The sequence below is a fragment of the Leopardus geoffroyi genome, chromosome B4 (assembly GCF_018350155.1).
Source record: "Leopardus geoffroyi isolate Oge1 chromosome B4, O.geoffroyi_Oge1_pat1.0, whole genome shotgun sequence".
Lineage (NCBI taxonomy): Eukaryota > Metazoa > Chordata > Mammalia > Carnivora > Felidae > Leopardus > Leopardus geoffroyi.
The window spans coordinates 77,930,046-77,951,809 of record NC_059341.1 but is presented as its reverse complement, the minus strand read 5'-3'; the positions used below and the strand labels follow the sequence as shown (position 1 = coordinate 77,951,809).

Below are 21,764 nucleotides of genomic sequence, written 5' to 3'. Positions count from 1 at the left end.
GTAGCATCCAGTCCTTTGGGAATGCAAGTGAACCGGACATGAAGTTTTGCCTCTGTCTTAGCAGGTGGAACGTGTTGCAACCTAAGAGTTGTGTAAACATCTTTGGCATGAGAATCTGGGAAATTTCAGGGAGCGAGTGTTCTTGCTCCTTTGACAGTTCTGAGGAAATCTCCCTTTCACCTGTGTCAATGATGGTTGGCCACGTTTTCACGTCCACAGCTGCTGCTGCCTCTCGGGACCTCAATAACCTCATTAAGGTCTGCGTGGTGAGAATGCAGGCTGCTTTGCTGACCTAGAAAACAAATGACAGAAATAAGCACCCAGGAGGCTTAGCCCCCATGTGGCACCATAGATTCTGGCTGCTGCTAAAAGCAACTCACACTGGACTAAAAAGCACACCATACTGGACAGGACAGTATTTGTTTTTCAAAGAACACACAATAGTACAATGGATGGGTGTTTCCCTTACATTTGTCTTCCTGGAAATGTGTAACGCTGAATTGTCTCAGAAGGATGGACTTGTTCACAACAAAAGTTATTGTGTACAACAGTGATTCTCAAATATTTCATTGTTATAATCTCAGCATGGGTCCAAACATCTATTGATTTCATGAACACTATGATAAAGTAAAAATGTGGATTTTGTATGGCTCAGGGAACGAGAGGAGTCAGAGGATCATCTCTGTAGGAGTTCGTGTTTGCTGCAGTCTGGTGAATGGTGAAATTTACCCGACCTAGAACATATCCTGAATTTGAGGGACGCGGAGATGTCACAGAAATGAAGCTCTCCTTCACACCTACACACAGAAATGCAAAGCGACCAACTTCCCCCTAAACTGTCAACAGGAGGAAACTGCCCTCCCTGCTGCTCTGGCCTACTTTGCAGAATGCAAAGAGGGCATTTTGCTGAAGTGAATTTTGTAATAAAATCATCTATGGTGAACATGGCCTTTATACTGCAGGTTTCAGTTGCTGACAGAGCAGCAGTTCTTAGAGAAACAAATGTTACACAAATTAGAATTCTGTCTCTGCTGAAATGCAAATTGCGATATGCAATACAGATTTATGTTACTTCCTTCAATTCTCATAGCCTCTAGAAACTTGTCATCTCCAGGGCAAGATCTGGGTACCTTTTAATACTATACCAAGTGAATTTATAAAACTAACCAAAATAAAAATGATCCATATAAATTTATGGCATATAAAATCACCTTGTGCAGAAAAAATGAGAACATTTTTTAAGAAGGGAGGAAAAAAACCAAGTTTTATGGAGAATTACTAACAACAGCTTCCTCCTTAACGTTCATAACAACACAATTCTGTACCACACCAATGATTACTTTCCACATTCTTTCACTGAAATAATGCTAGTCGTTTTGGTCAGATAAATGAAAAGGAAGGGATTTTCGGGAGACAGATTTGACTTCCCACTTAACAACACTAGAAAATTAGCAACGATCCTTAACTGTCTCTTGATTTTATGAGATGAGGACAAGGCACAATACACTTGGTACTTACATCAACAATCATGCGGACAGTGGGCAACGTGGCAGTAAGGTTCTGAGCGTGAGGAGGCCGGACAGTCACAGGTATGCACCCCGCGTACAGGCAACCATAGAACGCAGCTATTAGCTCGATGCCTGCAAGACAGAGACACTTAGCTGCCCACCATCGCCGAGAAACTAAATTTAAGGCAGATCTTCCAAAACCAGTTTATTAAATCATGTGCCAGATAGCTTCTTTGGATCGTGATTTCACGTGATAACAGCAGAAGAAATCTTTTAAATCAAGGAGGAACTGAATGTGGAGAAGGAAGCATATAAAACAATTTCAAACATACCGAGAAGCTAAGAATAATTAAGAAGAAAGGTAGTCAGAAGTAAAGAAAACTCTTGAAAGACACCTGAGGAAGATATTTTGAAGTCATTCTATTTGATATTACTTAGGAGAAGTAACTACTAAGTGAGTAGTTACTTCGAGTGAGTAGTTACAGGGAGTGCAACTCTGAGGGAGGCAAAATGTGACTCAATTTGAAGACTGAACTACCAGCACATGCAGAGAGGCCTCCTCTGGAAGTGCTCTGGCCCACCACCATGTCATTCACTGGTAGATGGAAGACAATCTCACAGGAACACCAGAGGAGGGATTCTTTCACTAGATGACCTTTTAAGAAAGCTTCGCGTCAGTGTAAATAAAATAGCAGAGTAAGAATCACAGAACAAAATGAACTGAGGGGGACAGAAGACCAGACAAGGCCAGATGTATGAGAGGGGTAGGTGACAGAAGGAGAAAAAAAAAAACGACTCAAATATTTCACCCAACGTTCTGAATATTTACACCAGACTGTTACCAAATAATTCCGAGTACCTCTCACCGTAAGAACATTATTACACTAAATTAGAGCGTGGAATGTGAAAGCAGCAATAACTGAGGAATACTGAACATCAATCGGGATATAAAGAATGCAAAGTCAAAAGAGTTCACACACAATATTCAGGAGCTGGGTGAAATGGTTCCATTCCTGAACACTCCTAGAAACAGAGCACCTCTTTCGAGGGTTTCCAAAAGTCAGAAAGTCTTCACTAATTCATTTGATATTTACCATAGCACCAGGAGCTAGGCTAGACAGTGGAAATACAAGAGCAAATGCAGCAGACACAGCCCAGAAGACCCACGGCACTGCACAGCTCCAGGGGGCGAGGCTTGGTTCTTACGTTGGCCTAGGTGCCTGGGACTCCCGGAGCTGGGAAGTGCACAGCCTACATGCGCACAGACGGCGGCCCTGACTTCCTCAATTCTTCTATTTTGTAGTCTGGTAATGGACCTCGAGTCTAGTTTATCAACCCAACACCTACCAGGTGGATAGAGCAACACCACGTTGTCTCCTGCATTGAGATGCCCCTTATCACCAAGAACTGACGCAATCCTCTCTGCTCGCTTGTGAAGCTGAAGGCAACTGGCTGTGCACACTGTAGTTCCCTTTAAACAGAAGAAAGTATAAGTGGGTCAAAACTCAGGAAACAAAACGGCGACAAGCACAGCCAACTCAACATTATATCGGAAAGGCTTGTGCCTTGGTCGGTTGTCTGTAGCAAGTTATCCATACCAGTGAAAATTCCCTTGGTATTGAACGAAAGAACGTGTGGTATTTTTTCTTTTTCAATGCTTGAAGGTATTTAGGGAATATCAGCATTAACCTAATTCAAACATACGTATTTATAATCGTTTTTTGTTTAAGGTAGCTTCAAAAATACATAGGAATTTTTTATTTAAAGGAGGAAATAAGAGTAGAGGGAAAATAAAGGAAATAAAAGCAGAATGAGGGCGGGAGCGGGGTCAGGACAGTAACTGCTGGCCACGTGGCCATGTGCATTTGTTGTGCATGACACAAATTTGGCTCTGAGTTTTCTAACAGCAAAGATGTAAACAAGACAGGAACAGTGAATCAGAGTCCACTAGCTAATAATAAAGAGGAGCAGATCAGAAGATGGCCAACCATTCCTGATCCTGAGAATAATTCCTCCTGCAGGTCTTCATCAATTCCTTAGTGTCAATTCAAGTTTCACTGAGCTGGGCTTTGGGAACCCCTTTTGTGTGTAAAATAAAACACACGGATATGAAAGCGCGTGAAATATGAATGTGTAGCTTAGTGGAAAATTACAAAGCAAGCCTCTGTGTGAGAACCAGAATGGCATGAAAAAGACCACTGCCAGCAGTGCAAAAGCACCCCCAGGGATCTCCTTGGTCTAGTCCTTCTTTCCTTCCATATACAACCACTACGTTTGACTTTTTCATCTTAATCACTGATTTCCTTCTCTTTATAGGGTCACTACCCATGAAGTATTTGATTTTATATAAATGTAATTGTGCTGTATATACTTTTGTGTTTTGTTTCTCTCTCAAGATTAAGAGTCATCTATGCCCTAGGGAATGGTGTAGTTCACTCATTTTTGTTGCTGCGTGGTATTCCACTGTATAAACATGTAACAATTTATTCACTCATTCTGCTGCTGCTGGATAATATCATTCTCATACATGTCTCCTCAGGCATAAATATGAGTTTTGGCAGGGTGCAGACCTAGAAATGGAATTGCGGGGTCACTGGGTACGCCTATCTTCAACGTCACTACATAAAACCAAATTATTCTCTGCCTATTGTGCTAATACCACCCTATCTTAATTATTGTAACTTTATATCTCAAAAAGTCTCACAAGAAAAACAAGTTTTCCTGAGCTGTTTCTTTTAAAAATAACTTTTAGGGGCGCCTGGGTGGCGCAGTCGGTTAAGCGTCCGACTTCAGCCAGGTCACGATCTCGCGGTCCGTGAGTTCGAGCCCCGCGTCGGGCTCTGGGCTGATGGCTCAGAGCCTGGAGCCTGTTTCCGATTCTGTGTCTCCCTCTCTCTCTGCCCCTCCCCCGTTCATGCTCTGTCTCTCTCTGTCCCAAAAATAAATAAACGTTGAAAAAAAAAAAAATTAAAAAAAAAAAAAATAACTTTTATATTTCAGTAATACAAGGGGTGCCTGGGTGGCTCAGTTGGTTGGGCGTTTGACTTCGGCTCAGGTCATGATCTCACAGCTTGTGAGTTTGAGCCTCGCGTTGGGCTCTGTGCTGACAGCTCGGAGCCTGGAGCCTGCTTTGGATTCTGTGTCTCCCTCTTTCTCTCTGCCCTTCCCTTGCTTGTGCTCTCTCTCTCTCAAAAATAAATAAACTAAAAAAAATTTTTTTAAAAACTTCATTAATATAAAATAGCACATGTTCAATATAGACCATCTGGAAAATATAGACAAGTAAAATATAGGTTAGATATAACCACTACTAACATTTTGGTGTATATTTTCCTGGTTTTTAAAAAATGAGTTAGGTATTATATGTAAATTCACATGCAACATTAACAAAAAAATTTACCATATTATACTATCTGCCAGAAGCTATAGGGTGCATTGGTTAATTAAGAATGTGGGCTCAGAGGCGCCTGGGTGGCTCAGTCGGTTGAGCGTCCGACTTTGGCTCAGGTCATGATCTCACGGTTCGTGAGTTCGAGCCCCGCATCGGGCTCTGTGCTGACGGCTCAGAGCCTGGAGCCTGCTTCGGATTCTGTGTCTCCCTCTCTCTCTGCCCCTCCCCCGTTCATGCTCTGTCTCTGTCTTAAAAATAAATAAATGTTAAAAAAATAAATAAATAAATAAATAAAAAGAATGTGGGCTCAGAAGCCAGTTGGGTTCAAATGAAGAGCTCATTGCCTAGTCCTACCACTTACCAGCACTGTGACCTCAGGGAAGTTATTTTATGTCTCCGGGCCTCAGTGTCCTCAACCTCAAAATGACGAATGAAATATATAGCACCCAGAACAGGGTCTTCAGTAGGTACTTGATTATTTTACTGAAGTTTTTTATAAACTATTTTTGCTACTTATACATCATGAATATTTTCTGTATAATCAAATATTCTTCTATGGCTGCATAGTATTTCATGCCACAATTTTATATGCTACAATTTATTTAGTCAGTTGCCTATTGTTGGACATTAAGGTTTTAACACTAAAATGGATATCCTTTTGGCAAAAGTCAGGGTTAAATTCTTAAGGCCATTTCTTACATCTTACAATATTCTTCTTTTCAGTCCATGGTACAGCAGCAAACTAAACCTTCGATAAAAACGGTTTTCTGGGCATGAGGGAACAATGTGATACGGTTATTAAGCTTTCTGATGGTTTGGGCTAATCCAAGGTAAAATATTAGAATATGCGGAATAAATGGACTAAATATATATCATTTCTCTAACCAAGAAGCAAATTTAAATTTATGCTTTCTAACAAATACCTGGGGTACAGATTTCATGGGGCTATAGCTTCAACTGCAGCCCAGCTTGGAAGTGGAGTGGGTAAGTAAGCAGGATTGACATCTTCTTACTGAAATGAGGACCCTAATGAATCCATGTGATTGGAGGGAAACCCATTTCACACAGAGGCAGAGCAAGCAAATCCCAAAGTTTTCTACCAGAGAGCAATGGTTCTGACGATTTTTAATGACTTTTCATTAAGATGCACAGCATATTCCCCCTCATTAAGTCCTATCACTACATAATCTCTGTACAAACTGTATAAAATATATCAGAATCTAGGGGAGGTCTGGGCAGAAGGGGACACTTTAGATTAAGTCCCCAGGTGATTTCAATAGGCCCTCTAGTCTTCCCCCTATGGTGGCACATAATGTTATATGCCATGGTCACAGTAATTTCAGCCTCTGATCCAGCCATAAAACAAATATCAGCATCATCCCACACAATGCGTAACTTAAAAAATATAATATTCTGATGAACCATCCGTTATAAAGTAGGAGTTAAATGTACTTTTGAATAATTGTCAATTTGTTTTATATCTGTTAGCAATAAATCGTTTAAGTATATAGTAAACATAACCTTGTTTTAGAAAATGTTTCTCTAAAGTCATTTTCTTCCTGGGAGAAGTCAAAAAATTAAGAGTCAAACTGGGTAAAAGAAGGTACGACATAATGCATCCTATATATCTGTAGATCCATGGAGCTGCATTGCTGGCCCAACTGTTCCTATTGGAACTGAACAAAGGCGACTTGACTGTAACACAAGGAGAGCCAGCATTAAATAACACTCCAGGAGGTCTCGTTTCAACCTTGAAGTGATTGCACAATTTATCCTCATATGTCAAAACAAGGAGGAAGCAGTAACTCCTTCCTGAGAGTTGACAATAGAAATTTTCTGATGAAAGAGATCACGAGTGCCTAAGATCCTACCACAATGTTCATCTGATTAGATATGCAATTGAATTTTTAATACCTTGGCATTTAACAGCATGAAGAGTACATGGTCAGGGGTTGCCTGGGCTCGCCACTGTAAAATCTCGGCCAGAAATTGGTGCTGAAGTTGTAAAACAGAAACAAGAATCAGGGTCAGTAATTCTGTGAAAGTTGGATAATGCAGCTTCCATCTACCACCCGTCCTTCATCTGTTTATAAAAATCAACACATCTGAACACTTACCTTCCTCACTAAGTCATTCTCTTCAATTTGCCCAAGATCCCTTCCTGCAGCTTGTGCTATGCGTTTTCCAGCAACCAGATTCCCAACCATCACAGAAGCAGGGCCTACACCTGTAAGAAAAGGCAAAAATCAACTCTCTGGAGATGGTAATTCAAACTACATCTTCCCGAAGTATTTCCAGACTGACCCAAACTACTTCAAATATTCACTCAACAATATAGACTGAGCATTCTTCTAGGCACTGGGAACACAGCTGCAAACAAGACAAACAGCTTGTATTCTAGTGGGGAAAGGCAACCAATAAATACATACACAGATAAATAACGTCAGGTAGTAGGAAGTGTTAGAAAAAAACAGAAGCAGAGACTGGGATTTGCAAGCTTGGAGAGGAGCAGGTGGGCTCCTGTATCTTGGGTATAAGGGAGTTTACTCTCAGGTGACAGTTGGTTCCACTGGTTCCTACTGACAAATAATTTCATCAGCTCCAATCACAGTATGACCCTGTGAGTGGGTTCTTCAGGAATCTCAGAAGTGCTTTATTAAGAGTGAGTAATGACATCCAGATTGTGGGACATTCTGTAAGACAACTGGCCTGGATTCTTCAAAAACTATGTCTTTAAGAGAAAATAAGGCTAGGAACTTCTAAGTTAAAGGGCAGCCTAATTCAATGCATGACCTTGACTGGATACTCAATTTTAAAAAATCTGCTATAATAAACAAGTGAAGAATTCTGGATACAGACTGTGTATTATTAGATGATAGCATTATATTAAGGTTAAATATCTTAATAGGATAATGGCATTGTGGTTGATTAGGAAAACTTTAGGAGAAGTTTTTTTTTTTCCTTTGGAGATGACATTACTGAACTTTTTAGGGGTGTAGTGTCGTGATGTCTGCAATTTATTTTCAAGGAGTTCAGTAAAGCAATGTTTACAACTGTTGACACTAAGGGGGAGTATATAGGTGTCACTGTGGTATTCTTTCAACTTGTCCATAGGTTTGACACTTCCAAATAAAAAGGCAGAACTCTCCCTCTCTTCAAGAAAAAAGTGCTAGGATGCTGTATGCCTTTTTTGATGGTCACTTGAAGACTGTATCGTATTAAACTAGGCAGATGGCTAAAAGATAATAAAACTTATTGCCAGCTAAGTTTTGAGTAATGCTAATGCTACATATGAATTCATATTAAATATCTTTTATTACCCAGATCTGTTGATCCTAAATGTATTGGAACAGCTGGAACAAAATCACTAAACTTATACACTTTAAATAAATATTTGGGGAAGTTTGGATAAAGGATGTTAGGGAATTTTCTGTACTGTTTGGCAACTTTAAGTGGGAAATTATTTCAAAAAGAAAAGTTAAAAAATTTTTTCAAAGCAAATTAAAAAACTCAAGAAGCATAAAGTACTCCAACACTCTGCTGAACAATTTTTGTCCACAAAGTGTCTACCGCAATTTTCAGTAGAACTCCTTCCTACGAAGAAGTGTAACTAGTTACAGATAGATCATATTGGAGATAGCCTTTTATATACACAAGGACTCACAGTGTATCTGACTGTGTTAGCTACCCAAACCTGAAATTAGACTATAAACGTAATAAAGGTGTGCCTTTAAAAAATTTTTTTTTAATGTTTATTTATTTTTGAGAGAGAGAGAGAGAGAGCGGGCGTGCAAGCTGGGGAGGGGCCAAGAGGGAGACACAGAATCTGAAGCAGGCTCCAGGCTCTGAGCTGTCAGCAGAGTTGGACGTGGGGCTCAAACTCACGAACTGTAGATCATTACCTGAGCTGAAGTCGGACCTTAACCGACTGAGCCACCCAGGCACCCCAAGGTGTGCCTTTTTAAAAGTGATTTTTTCAGGGTAATTTAAAACAAAAAAAATAATTCAGCAGCAATTTCTTGAGGTCCTTCTTGTGCATTTCTTAAGTCTAAGGATCACAGAGAGTGAAAAATAACCAACAGCAGTAACATCTAGAAGGCTAATTGCTGACACCTTGCTATACCTGTAAATACACCTTCTGATTTTTTCCACAAAATTATGTATATTTCCTGTGGCAAAGCTGTTAGTCATCAATCCCAACATCTATTCTCCTCTTCTTCCTTAGTAACAGACCCCCCAGCTTTAAGCTGGATAAGTAAATGCCTGGAATTAAGACTACATTCTTTTGTGGGAGACAAAATATATGAGGAAATAATATGTACAATTTCTAGAAAATGTTTAAATTTTCCTTGCCTTTGTTCCCCCCACTTAGCTGGAATGCAAGAATGATGGCGGGAGGTCAGGGGGCCTAACCGGGCCCTGAGGTGATATGCTGGGATGGCTGTGGCAGACTGTTTTATTTTCTTATAATCCTTCCCTTCCTTCCTGTTGTTGCTGTGATTACATAAGAGGAGCACACCTCTCTGCTCCACTGACTCTGGACATGGTCTGACTTGTTTTGGACAATGACATGTTAGGAGACATGACACAAACAGAAGCTTTAAATATGCTTGTATGGTTTGGCTTGCCTTCTTGCTTTTGCCATCTGCCTTGAGAAAAATATGGCCCAGTAGCTACTGGGCCCATGATGAGGAGACACATGGAACAGTTCTGTTCCATCCAAACCTAATGCTTTCATCACACAGGCAGATACCATGCCTCTGGGGGCTTAGGAATAAATTTTTTATGTAGGTTTTATCATTTAATAAAGTTGATTGAAATCTGGCTAGCAAAAGCAATGTTTTAAGCACCTACTGTGCCTCTAGGTGGCAACTTTTAAACATCTACTATGACATAAAGTTTTTGTTAAAAGAATCCTAGATTAAATGCTCTTTAAAATGGGATTTGACAGGGGCACCTGGGTGGCTCAGTTGGTTAAATGTCTGACTTCAGCTCAGGTCATGATTTCGTAGTTTGTGAGTTCAAGCACCAGGCTGGGCTGTGTGTTGACAGCTCAGAGCCTGGAGCCTGTTTCAGATTGTGTGTGTGTCTGTGTCTCTCTCTCTCTCTCTGCCCCTCCCCTGCTCATGCTCGGTCTTTCTCTCTCTGAAAAATAAAACACTAAACAAATTAAAAAAAAACCCAGGATTTGACAATTAAGAGTACACTTATTGTTACGAACACTGAGTAATGTATAGAACTGATGAATCATCATATTGTACACTTCAAACTAATATAACACTGTATGTTAATTGTATTTCAATTAAAAAAAGGTACTTAACACATTAAAAACTACTTAAAAAAATGGGCTTTTACTCCTATGACAAATGAACGTAGGACTTCAGTAAACCAGGATGTGAGGAGCTGTGTGTTCTATGCATCTGCCAGACGCTTGGGAAAGCAACATAGAGGCACTTCTTATACATTTCTTGATAAGTTACGTTCAGAAACTTATTTCCACAAGCAGAAACTGGTAAATACCCATATATACTTTAGCTCCATATCTACTGTTACTAAGATAAGGCTAGCTGATGAGCTGACAATCATATCTAGATAAACAACTGGGACATCATCTTCAGCCACCAGACGACTGAAGTAACCATCGTAGAGCAGAGTACGTTAACATTTTAATAATGGTAGAATCACGTCTAGAATAAAAATGTTCTAGAAAGTAAGTGGCTTACCTTGTATTTTATTATTGTACATCATGTTTACCTTCCAGCAAAAGCTGTCTTACAGAAATATGATTAATTGCCACACTTACCCTTCCCTTCCTAAACTCCCCACTACCTTCTCTCTCCCCAACACATCATCTGGAGCCCAGCATGCTGCTGATGTACACTCTGTTTGTCTATGTGTGCACGCACATGCAAGTGGGTGAGTGGGTGGTGGTGGCGGGTTCTGTAAAGGCCAGATTTTTTGCCTCTTGATTGTTTTCAGGCATTCAGGAAACTAGGATCCTTTTATTAACTTCTCCATTAAAATAAAATAGCATTAAAACCTAATGATTTCATGTTGGGTGAACAGATATTTCAACATGACTGACCACCAATCAATTACTCCTTCCTTTAGCCTCCTACTCAGCCCTTTAACCTCAGAAAGTAGGAATGGATTATTTTCCATATGGCAATTCACACATACTTACTTGCATCTTGAATTCACAGGAATATGGCAAATGCAAAATGCATTATTTATCTTGTGCTTACAATCCACAAAATTTCAAAATTAAGTTATCTTGCTCCCTACAGGTATTATAGGCCTAAATCAGACCCCTAAAGCTTAAAAGGAATACAGGATGACTCTAGGCAAGTGATTCCCAACAAAAAGGCAGTATAACAGTGATTCAGAGTGTGGATTTTAGAGTCACAACTGGTGTGAATCTCAGCTCTGCCATTAACTAGCTACATGTCTTTGAGCACAATTCTTAACTTTTCTGAACTTTATTTTCCACAGCTCGGGGCTAACACTTCAGGATCACGTATGTCCAATGCTTAATCTGTATTTGGCTTTTGCTGAACACTCAATAAATACTAGCTGTTCTTATTATTATCAGAACCTTCTCTTATAGAACTTGTTTTATTCCAGACCCACCAGTGGGATTTTGATCATCTTGACCCCATCCTTTATACATCCAGGGGACATGGAGGCACGCTACTGAGAATTACTCAGAAGAGGAAGCCAGGAATAAAGTCAGAGAAGGCTATTCTGCAGGTTCTCAATCCTCCCTGCTTTTGGTCATCTAATGCTATTCTTGTGTTACTAGTCTTTGTAAAGTCCAAATCTAGAGAAAGAATCACGCTGAAAAAAGTCAGCTTCTTGAAGTTCTAATTTTAATATGATGTTTTCAAAGCTAGTATATTACCTGGTTGCTTTTGCCGGGGTTTTGGCAAATTGGTCACACATGTATGTGGGCACATGAGGATATTGCAAGGATGTAGAGATCCCTCCAGAAAGAGCTGTTTCGTCTGAGATATATGGATCCCTCCGAGTGGAGTTTTTGGCAATGTATTGGCAGGCACCAGAGCGAGACAATAAACTCCCACTTGATGAATGCTATCGATTGCCTAGAAAGATACAAAGAAAAATATTTAGTGAGATTAATTTTACTACATTTGACATCCTCCTAAAATAATCCATTATTCTACTCTAGGATTTTTCCTTTTCTATCCATTCTGGGTCTAGAATCCATTCTAGGTCTAGAATCTGCTAGATTATTAAGATCTCATACACCTGAAGTTACCCAATTCTTTCAGCAATGGCAGCGATCAACAGAAGAGGGGTAAGGTACGATCTAAATGGACAGAAGTGGATACTGATTTGTAAGCCTCAGTATGTTCTCTCTTGGATAATGTCCAACACCTAGAAATTTGTGTTGGTTATGTTATGTTATGTTATGTTATGTTATGTTATGTTATGTTATGTTATGTTATTTAAGAGTTTATTTTTAAGTACTCTCTGCGCTTAACATGGGGCTTGAACTCACAACACTGAGATCAAGAGTTGCGCACCCCTCTGACTAAGCCAGCCGGGCACCCGATTTGATTCTTTTAATATACAACAAAGCTCAGTTCAATAGAGGCAGAGTATTTTTTTTTTAATTTTTTTTAAATGTTTTTATTAATTTTTGAGAGAGACAGAGACAGAGTATGAGCGGGGGAGGGGGCAGAGAGAGAGAGGGAGACACAGAATCTGAAACAGGCTCCAGGCTCTGAGCTGTCAGCACAGAGCCCGACGTGGGGCTCAAACTCACGGACTGTGAGATCATGACCTGAGCTGAAGTCGGACGCTTGCTTAACCGACTGAGCCACCCAGGCGCCCCAGAGGCAGAGTATTTTTATTATGGACATGAGAAGCACTGGAAGTGGGCCCCTGCTTAAGTGGTTCACAAAGTTACCCAGAATCCCATCTGCAAAACAATGGGGTGAGGCTACTACACACTGAACCCCAGAGGCCACTGGCCTCCTCAGTGCACTTCCGCTCCCAGCCATGCACCTGTGCCCTCGCTGAGCATCAGCTGGCTTGCTTCTACACCTTTTACGTTTGTGCTTGTTCCTGTGTTCACATAATTTAACTATTATATCAATTGATAAAACTGAGCATAAAAGGACAGAGAGAATTACGCTTTGGAAAGACTCACTGAAGGTAAGCTCCTAAAAAACTACTGTTGATAGACACAAGTTAATTCTAAAAGATTATGTATTCTAGCCCCTTTGCACATACTTGCATTCTAGTCTAACAAATGAAAACAGAAATCAAAACCATGCAATGTGATGTGGTTTATGGAAGAAGGCTGACTGGAATGCAAACTGGTGTATGCATATTCATGCTACTCTCTATCAAATGAAGGAGGATATGTATGTTTTGGGTTAAAATTTAATACTTGAAGAATTTCTCATTTTTATGATTCTCTGCTTCAACCACCTTTTAAAACGCTCTGGGCGTGGAGCCTGCTTAAGATTCTCCCTCTCCCTCTCCCTCTGCCCCTCTGCGTGCTTGTACACGCTCTTCCTCTCAAAAAAATAATAATGAAACTGACCAACTATTAATACTGGTTCCAAACATACCAGCCAAGAGAACTTTACTGTATCACTCATAAGTCTTTCTGAAAATGAGATACAGCCTCAGAAGAATGGACCAACAGTCATAAAAGACAGACAAGGCCTTTTATTAAAACAACTTAATAGGGCAAAGGAATAAACATGAATATCATATTCCTCAGAGTATCCTACTAATCAACAGAGACAACTGGGAAATAGAAAGTCTGGCAGGGTTCCTACGTCTCTGGGTTTAAGATTATACAGAGAGTTAGCAAATGTTATTACATATAGCCTAGATTCCCCACTGAAAATACACCATCTGGCAAGTTATCTATTGACTACTTTCTTTAAAAGGTGCTGAGTTAAGTATTTTGTTCATATTATACATAGATCTGGAGTTAACCTCTGGGCTCTCTCATCCACCAGAACATACAGCGTCCTTACCTTTCTTGTATAGCTCCAAATGCTCTAGGCTGAGAAGCTATGGAGACTAGGGAAATAATGCCCTTTTATTCCATGACCAAATGAGACCCTGAATGACTTTTACAAGAATTTGGATTAGTAACTTAGCATGTAATTTTGCAATAATTCCTGCATATAATTCCTATACTTGCTTTCCAGGGAAAAGTAAGAAATACCTTGGGCAATTTCCTATCATAGGGAAAAAACATCTAATTCATCACAACATTCTACCATTATGCCTCACAATTTATTCTGAATGAAATAAACATTTTGTTTATTTGAAAACATGAATGATATGAAAAACACTCTCTATGCAAGTCTGATTCTTAGCCATCTTTCAGAGATCAGCCCACCCCTACTCTTCATAGTCTTTTCTGTCCATCCCATCCTCAGTAGATTTTCTTTCTTGTCTTGTCACTACAAACAGCCTACGCTCTGCCAGCTGATAATTCAGAACCACAGACCTCGAGAATAAAAAGAAATCTTAAAAGTTATCTAGCCCTATCACTCATCTCAGGCTTGCATTATTTCTAAAACATGACTACTAACTGGCAGTGAATACATCTAAACGCCCCAAGTAGACAAGTTTATAGATGTTGGGAACACTTAAAATAACATAGAATTTTCTTTGTGAAGGACAGTCCATGTTTTCTTTGGATCATACATTTATCCAACAAATATTTGCTGGGCCTATACAATGCTGATGTGCTAGCATGACTATCAGGAGAGGAGGTTCCAGCCTTCACGGGCCTTTGACCATGGCTGATGCAGCAAACAATAACTGTGGAATGAAAGGGAATGTTACTGAAAATAGTGGGTCTCTCTAAACTCCTTATTGGAGATTACGCTTACGATTATTTTTGATGTTAATAATAATCACTATCGTTATTTACTGAATGCACACAGTATACTTCAAATAATGATCTCATTTAATCCTTCCCACAGCTCCGTAAGATCGTTTTAGCCCCACTTTATGGGTTGAGAAATAAACTCAGTGAGGTTAAGTAACTTGCCTAAAGGTGCATATCTGGTACGGAGAGGTGCTGGGATTCAAAGGCTGTAATTTCAAACTGAGGACTAGGCTCTTTTCATCATTCTACGCCTCCTATCCACTCTCCCCCCGCCGCCCCCAACTACTGGTGACATATCCCTTACATGGAGCCCAGATCTTCTCCTTCTCCAGCTCTCTAACTCCACAGGCAAGTTCCTTCAGAGCAAAAATGACATCTTACGTCTGCTGGGATCCCTGCACACTAGGCACCAGGTTACACACACGTTGTTGACAAGTGGATTGATTTCTGTCAAAGATGTACTGCACACGCGGTCAGTTTAAACTTTCACGGGCAGTGAACACTCAGGAACAAAAAAAGTGAGAGAATTTGCTGAGGCAGGTCAATTCAATTGTTCTTGGCAACCTGAGCAGGAAAATCCTATGTAGTCCGGAGGGAGAAATGGTACCGATTATATTACTTTGCTAATAGTACCCAGAATATCTGAGCAGTTACTGGCAAGAAGAAATACGGTGGCATGACTGGCCCAACAAAGAGGAGGCTTCATCAGTGGCTGCCACCACCTCTGACAACAAAGCCAACCTGCTCCGACAAATAACCCCAGGCGTGCTCACCTGCAGCACACGGCTCATCCACTGGAAACTGTCTTCCTCTGAGGCGTCGGGTCTTTGTTCCGCAACCACCACGATGCGCTCATCATAAAATACAGACACAGAAAACACAGCAATTCTAAGAGAGACAGATCAAACACATCAGGACTCCCTTCACAACCAGTCCTATTTGCTTTGCTCAGTTGGAGTTACAGAGAGGAGTTGTCCCCACCACACTACCCAGAAACGAGTGGTTTCGAAAAGAAAATGCCACAGTCATTACCATCAAAATGAGGACTCAAAAAACATGTACTAGTAAGCACCACCGGCACGAACGTTGGGATGCAGTGGTAAGCAAGACAAAGTCCCTGTCTTCATGGAGCTTGCACGTCAGAGACAGAACAAATAAATATAAAAATAACATCATGTCGTATTACACCAGGAAGAAAGGCAAGGCAGGGCGAGGGGCAGAGCGGTATGCGGGGCGGCTGCGCTCCTGAAGGCGGGGTGGTTGGGGAGCGCCTCCCTGAGGAGTGGACACTGGAGCAGAGACCTGAGTGAAGTGAGGACGCGAGCCATGCGAAGATCTGGAGGAAGAGGTTTCCGGGCAGAAGGAACGGAAAGCGAAAAGGTTCTGAGGTAGGAACGAGCTTGGCAGGTTTGAGGAACAGCAAGAAGGCCAGTGTGCCTGGAGCAGAGTGGTAAGCAGAGAGTGGTGGGGAGAGGTCAGAGCCAGGCCAGGGCAGGCAGGGGGACCTGGCAGGCTGAGGGGAGGGGGATGTTCTGAGTGAGGTCTCCGCTCGAACGTCCCCTTACTAGCGAGGCATTCCCAGACCACCCTAGAGAAACCGGCGAGCGCACTCCCACCCCCAGGGTGTTCTTTCTACGTGGCCCTTATCACCATCTCACATGTTCTCTCTGTCCCTGACTTTGTAGTTACTCTCGGTTTCCTTCAATGAGAACGTGAGCTTCACAAGGGCAGAAACCTGGCCTGTTTTGTTCACTGCCACATGCCACACTCTGAGCATGCATGATAGTGGCACACGGTTGGCACCCAATAAATATTTGTTGAAAGGATGCACGAAAGAATGGGAAGTCACTGGAGAGCTGAATGTGCCAGCACGTGGGACCATCTCCCTCCCTCCCTCCCTCCCTCCCTCCCTTCCTTCCTTCCTTCCTTCCTTCCTTCCACACATATTCATTGAACACCTACCGTGTGCCAGGTGCTGTGCTGAGTGCCGGGGATATAACAGTGACCAAAGACAGAAGGTCGAGTGCCCCACGGAGTTTACATCTCAGAGGAAGCCACGTTATTATAAACACTACACGTTTTAGAACTGGTTCTCTACTGGTTTCATTAGTTTTTCCTACTTCTTAAAAAACTAAAGGGATACCAGGAATGCTTTAAGGATACATATCCATGATTGTAAATAAACTACTGGATAGACATCAACTACTCAAGTATGTACCAAATATCTTTCCTTGTATTAATAAGCAAAGAAAAGAGGGTCTGTAGTTGACTTTATCCATGGAATTTGAAATTAGCACTTAGGTACTATGTCAATCTCTGTGTTAAAACGTTATAACAATTTAGAGATGAGTTATAAGAGAAACAGTTCTCAGATGTAAAATTCCTACAAAGTAGCATCTATCTTAGATGATGGTCTGAATGGCACTACTTCTATATTGATGGAATGTAAGAAGTTCAATGTTTTAGAATTCTCCTCAGTATTCAACAAATAGTAATAATTAAAAACTGAAATACAGGATATGGTTATATCTTATTCCTCTCAATTTCAGCCAAACCCTGCCATGTTGAGATAAATATTTAAAGCCCAATTCCTGCTATGCTTAACCAAAAAAACCCCCAATCACTTACTCTACAGAATACAACTCAAATTACCCTGTAAAGATACATTTAGATTCCACTGCAAGTGCTAACATCTGAATTTTGTACTACTCACCTTCCTCTATAAACAGTCTTTATTGATTCAACAGCCAATCCAGTAGCAACAATGTCATCAGCATTATGTCTTCGACCACTAACCATCAGTAACCCATCCATTTTTCCAACCACGAACACCAAACTGCCCTGAAAGGTAATAAAAATTTACCTTGATTTCCATTATTTAAATAGCAAAACAGGTATTTTACTTTCTGCTTTGAAATATAGTTCATCAAAAATGTAAGAAAACAACACTGTATTTTATGGATTCTAAGAAAGTGTTTCATATCTCAGAGATCAGAGGAGAAATCTATAGCATTTTACAAAAATTACAGTGTATAAGAAAATAATTTGTTTATATTTATTCTTATGGAGGAATTTTATAAAAAAGCAACTAGGATTGGGGCGCCTGGGTGGCTCAGTCGGTTAAGCGTCTGACTTCGGCTCAGGTCATGATCTCACAGTCCGTGAGTTTGAGCCCCGCGTCGGGTTCTATGCTGACAGCTCAGAGCCTGGAGCCTGCTTCGGATTCTGTGTCTCCCTCTCTCTCTGACCTTCCCCCGTTCACACTCTGTCTCTTTCCGTCTCAAAAACAAATAAACATTAAAAAAAAGAAAAAAAAAGAAAGAAGGCAACTAGGATTCCACACAAGCATATTTTATTTTCTCAACCATGATTATGTCGTATTAGTTCATTTGTACCTATTCATGAGATGGATGCAAAGAAAAAAATTGTTAACATATTTAATACTGGAATTAGGAAGAGATGAAAACAGCTGAATGTGAGAACACCTGTTCGAGATTTATAAGGGTAATCCTGTTTCCATCTGGCAAGATTAGAAACAGGCTAATAAAGAAAGGTCTGAGAAACACTATAGGAGTCTCTCCAAGAAGATAACATAGCTGCAGGAAATGTTGCTGTCAACGCCCTAAAGACATCACTGTACAAATAATACTTCTCAAAAATTCTCCGAGACCCATTTGCAATAAATTGACTTTTCCATTCATTACACAAGTCCTAAATTTCCTGGACAATTTATACATATTCAATTATCTAGTAGTCATCTCTATGTGAATGTCACTTAGTGATTTATTGAGCGCAATGTAGTGCCATATGCTGATTGGGTTATGTAAGTAAGATAGAACTTCTAGACTCAAGAAACCACAGGCTAATCTGAGAAGACAGGAAAGAACCAGCCATTTCCAACACAGTCTGAAAAGTGCTATGGTGGACGTAAGTAAAGAGAATGAGACAGACACTGTTCTGTACATTTCTCCATTTCTTTCACTGCAGAATTTTTAGCTGGGCATGGGTGACCAAAATAAAGATTGCATTTCAGCGCCCCCTTGCAGTTAAGTGTGGCCATGGGACTAGTTCAGACCAGTTCAGATAAAAGGTGTTGCACCTGTCAGAATGGCTAACATTTACAACTCAGGCAACAACAGATGTTGGCGAGGATGCAGACAAAGAGGATGTCTTTTGCATTGTTGGTGGGAAGGCAAGCCGGTGCAGCCATTCTGGATAACAGTATGGAGGTTTCTCAAAAAATTAAAAAGAGAACTACCCTATGACCCAGCAATTGCACTACTAGGCATTTATCCAAGGGGTACAGGTGTGCTGTTTCGAAGGAACACATGCACCCCCTTGTTTATAGCAGCACTATCAACAATAGCCAAAGTATGGAAAGAGCCCAAATGTCCATCGATGGATGAATGGATAAAGGAAGTGTGGTATATATATATACAATGGAGTATTACTTGGCAATCAAAAAGAATGAAATCTTGCCATTTGCAACTACGTGGATGGAACTAGAGGGTATTATGCTAAGTGAAATTAGAGAAAGACACATATACGACTTCACTCATATGAGGACTTTAAGATAGGACTAAAGATAGGACTAAAACAGATGAACACAAGGGAAGGGAAAGAAAAATAATATAAGAACAGGGAGGGGGACAAAACATAAGAGACTCATAAATATGAAGAACAAACTAAGGGTTACTGGAGGGGTTGTGGGGGGGGGATGGGCTAAATGGGTAAGGGGCACTAAGGAATCTACTCCTGAAATCATTGTTGCACTATATGCTAACTAATTTGGATGTAAAAAAAAGAAAAAAAAAAAAAGATATGACGTGTTGCTCAGTAGCTTCAGGAAATCTTCCTTAAGAGATGGTGGGATACACTCTTTCCCCTGTCCCGTTTTCTGGAATGCAGATGGGATCCTGTAGCTCCATCTTGGACTTCAGTCGTGGAGAGGTAAGCTTTAAAAAAAATTTTTTTTTTTCAACGTTTATTTATTTTTGGGACAGAGAGAGACAGAGCATGAACGGGGGAGGGGCAGAGAAAGAGGGAGACACAGAATTGGAAACAGGCTCCAGGCTCTGAGCCATCAGCCCAGAGCCCGACGCGGGGCTCGAACTCACGGACCGCGAGATCGTGACCTGGCTGAAGTCGGACGCTTAACCGACTGCGCCACCCAGGCGCCCTGAGAGGTAAGCTTTAAAAGGAGCTAGGTTTTAGAGAATTTTTTGGTGCTGACAGGATTAGTTAAAACAGTAGGTACAGACTTCTCTTTCTAGGATACCAATCGTCTTAGTGGCATGCCCTCACACCCCCTGCCCCCATAAATGGTGGGGAAGAAGTAAAATTAGGTCTTTTCTTCTGTAACTTGAGCTGGTAAGAGGAGATGAAAGAGTAGGGAGGTAAAAGAGAGGTAGATGGAGACATATGGGTTTAACTATGACCAAAAATGTCTGTTACTTATAAAATACAACCCAAACTTCCCACAACATCATGCAAAACCCTTCATAATCTGGCTCTCTGCCTTCTTTGTGGGCTCACAAAACTGTTAACTCTCTGAGAACAGATTTTGTATCTTAATGGTCTCCGTGAACGCAGTGCCTGTGAATACCATTTGCTGGAAAACAAACTGTTAATATTTGAAAAATTTATTATTATACATGGTATAGTGCCGATAATTTGTATGAAAATGCTTTGCACACTATTATGATTTCCCTTTGCTATTTAAAAAATTTTTTAAAAATATTCATTTATTTTTAAGAGAGAGAGCGTGCTGGGGAAGGGCAAATGGAGAGGGAGACAGAGGATTTGAAGTGGGCTCTGCGCTGAGAGAGGAGAGCCCAATATGGGGCTCAAGTTCATGAACCGTGAGATCATGACCTGAGCCAAAGTCAGATGCTTAACCAAATGAGCCTCTCAGGTGTCATTCCCTTTACTATTGAAGGCAACTTTTTTTTAGCGCTCTTCTAACTCAGTGAAACATACAAATCAAATCAAAGAAATGTAGCAAGACTAAATGAAAAGAATTTTTGAAAATAAAAAATATCTCAGCTTAAAGGAGTCAAGTGAATGTAGGCAATGAAAGCAATAAACATTAGGTGAGTTTATGACATTCTTACAGAAACCACTCTGTAACACTCTTTAACACTTCTGAACTAATCTGAATTTGTTCTGTTCTGTGACGAAAACCTTGTAAAGTCTAAATATCTGGATCAGATACACCAAAACAAACATGAATACATCACTTACCGGCCCTACAAACCCCAGTAATCCTGACCGGATGAAGGGCACGTCCCCAACAGGAGAGCCTGCAGAATTGACTGGAATTACCTAAAAGATAGAAAGCAGTGAAAATCTTAGCTTTTTCTTAAAATATGTACTTGATTTTTATTTTATTTTATTTTTTTTATTTTTTATTTTTTTTTAAACGTTTATTTATTTTTTTGAGACAGAGAGAGACAAAGCATGAGTGGGGGAGGGGCAGAGAGAGAGGGAGACAGAATCTGAAACAGGCTCCAGGCTCTGAGCTGTCAGCACAGAGCCCGACGCGGGGCTCGAACTCATGGACCGCGAGATCGTGACCTGAGCCGAAGTCGGCCGCTTAACCGACTGAGCCACCCAGGCGCCCCATGATTTTTATTTTATAAAAAAATTGTTTTGAATGTTTATTTTTTGAGAGAGAGAGAGACACAGAATGAGTGGGGGAAGGATAGAGAGAGAGAGGGAGACACAGAGTCCGAAACAGACTCCAGGCTCTGAGCTGTCAGCACAGAGCCCCACACGGGGCTGAAACCCATGATCCACGAGTCATGACCTGAGCCAAAGTTGGATGTGTAACCAAATAAGCCACCCAGGCGCCCTGCATTTAATTTTTAAAATGTCTTAGAAAAATTATAATAGTAATATACACTTATTGAAAAATTAAAATTATATAAATAATGACTTCAGTATCCCCACCCCTTTAAGAAACATTTACAATCTG

At 40.6% G+C, this 21,764-nt stretch overlaps 1 protein-coding gene across 7 annotated transcripts in view; it reads right to left on the bottom strand.

Moving 5' to 3' along the window:
* The window catches only part of DIP2B (disco interacting protein 2 homolog B), a 236,312-nt gene that overhangs the window by 19,796 nt on the left and 194,752 nt on the right, over window positions 1–21,764 (bottom strand). For all 7 annotated transcript variants that reach the window (XM_045465121.1, XM_045465120.1, XM_045465123.1 and 4 more), the window contains 9 exons: window positions 21,032–21,112; window positions 17,502–17,629; window positions 15,562–15,676; window positions 11,801–12,002; window positions 7,017–7,126; window positions 6,814–6,894; window positions 2,856–2,979; window positions 1,519–1,640; window positions 181–292 (listed from right to left, as the gene is read on the bottom strand). In XM_045465121.1, the coding sequence (XP_045321077.1) occupies window positions 181–292; window positions 1,519–1,640; window positions 2,856–2,979; window positions 6,814–6,894; window positions 7,017–7,126; window positions 11,801–12,002; window positions 15,562–15,676; window positions 17,502–17,629; window positions 21,032–21,112 (1,075 nt within the window). The remainder of the gene's footprint in view (window positions 1–180; window positions 293–1,518; window positions 1,641–2,855; window positions 2,980–6,813; window positions 6,895–7,016; window positions 7,127–11,800; window positions 12,003–15,561; window positions 15,677–17,501; window positions 17,630–21,031; window positions 21,113–21,764) is intronic.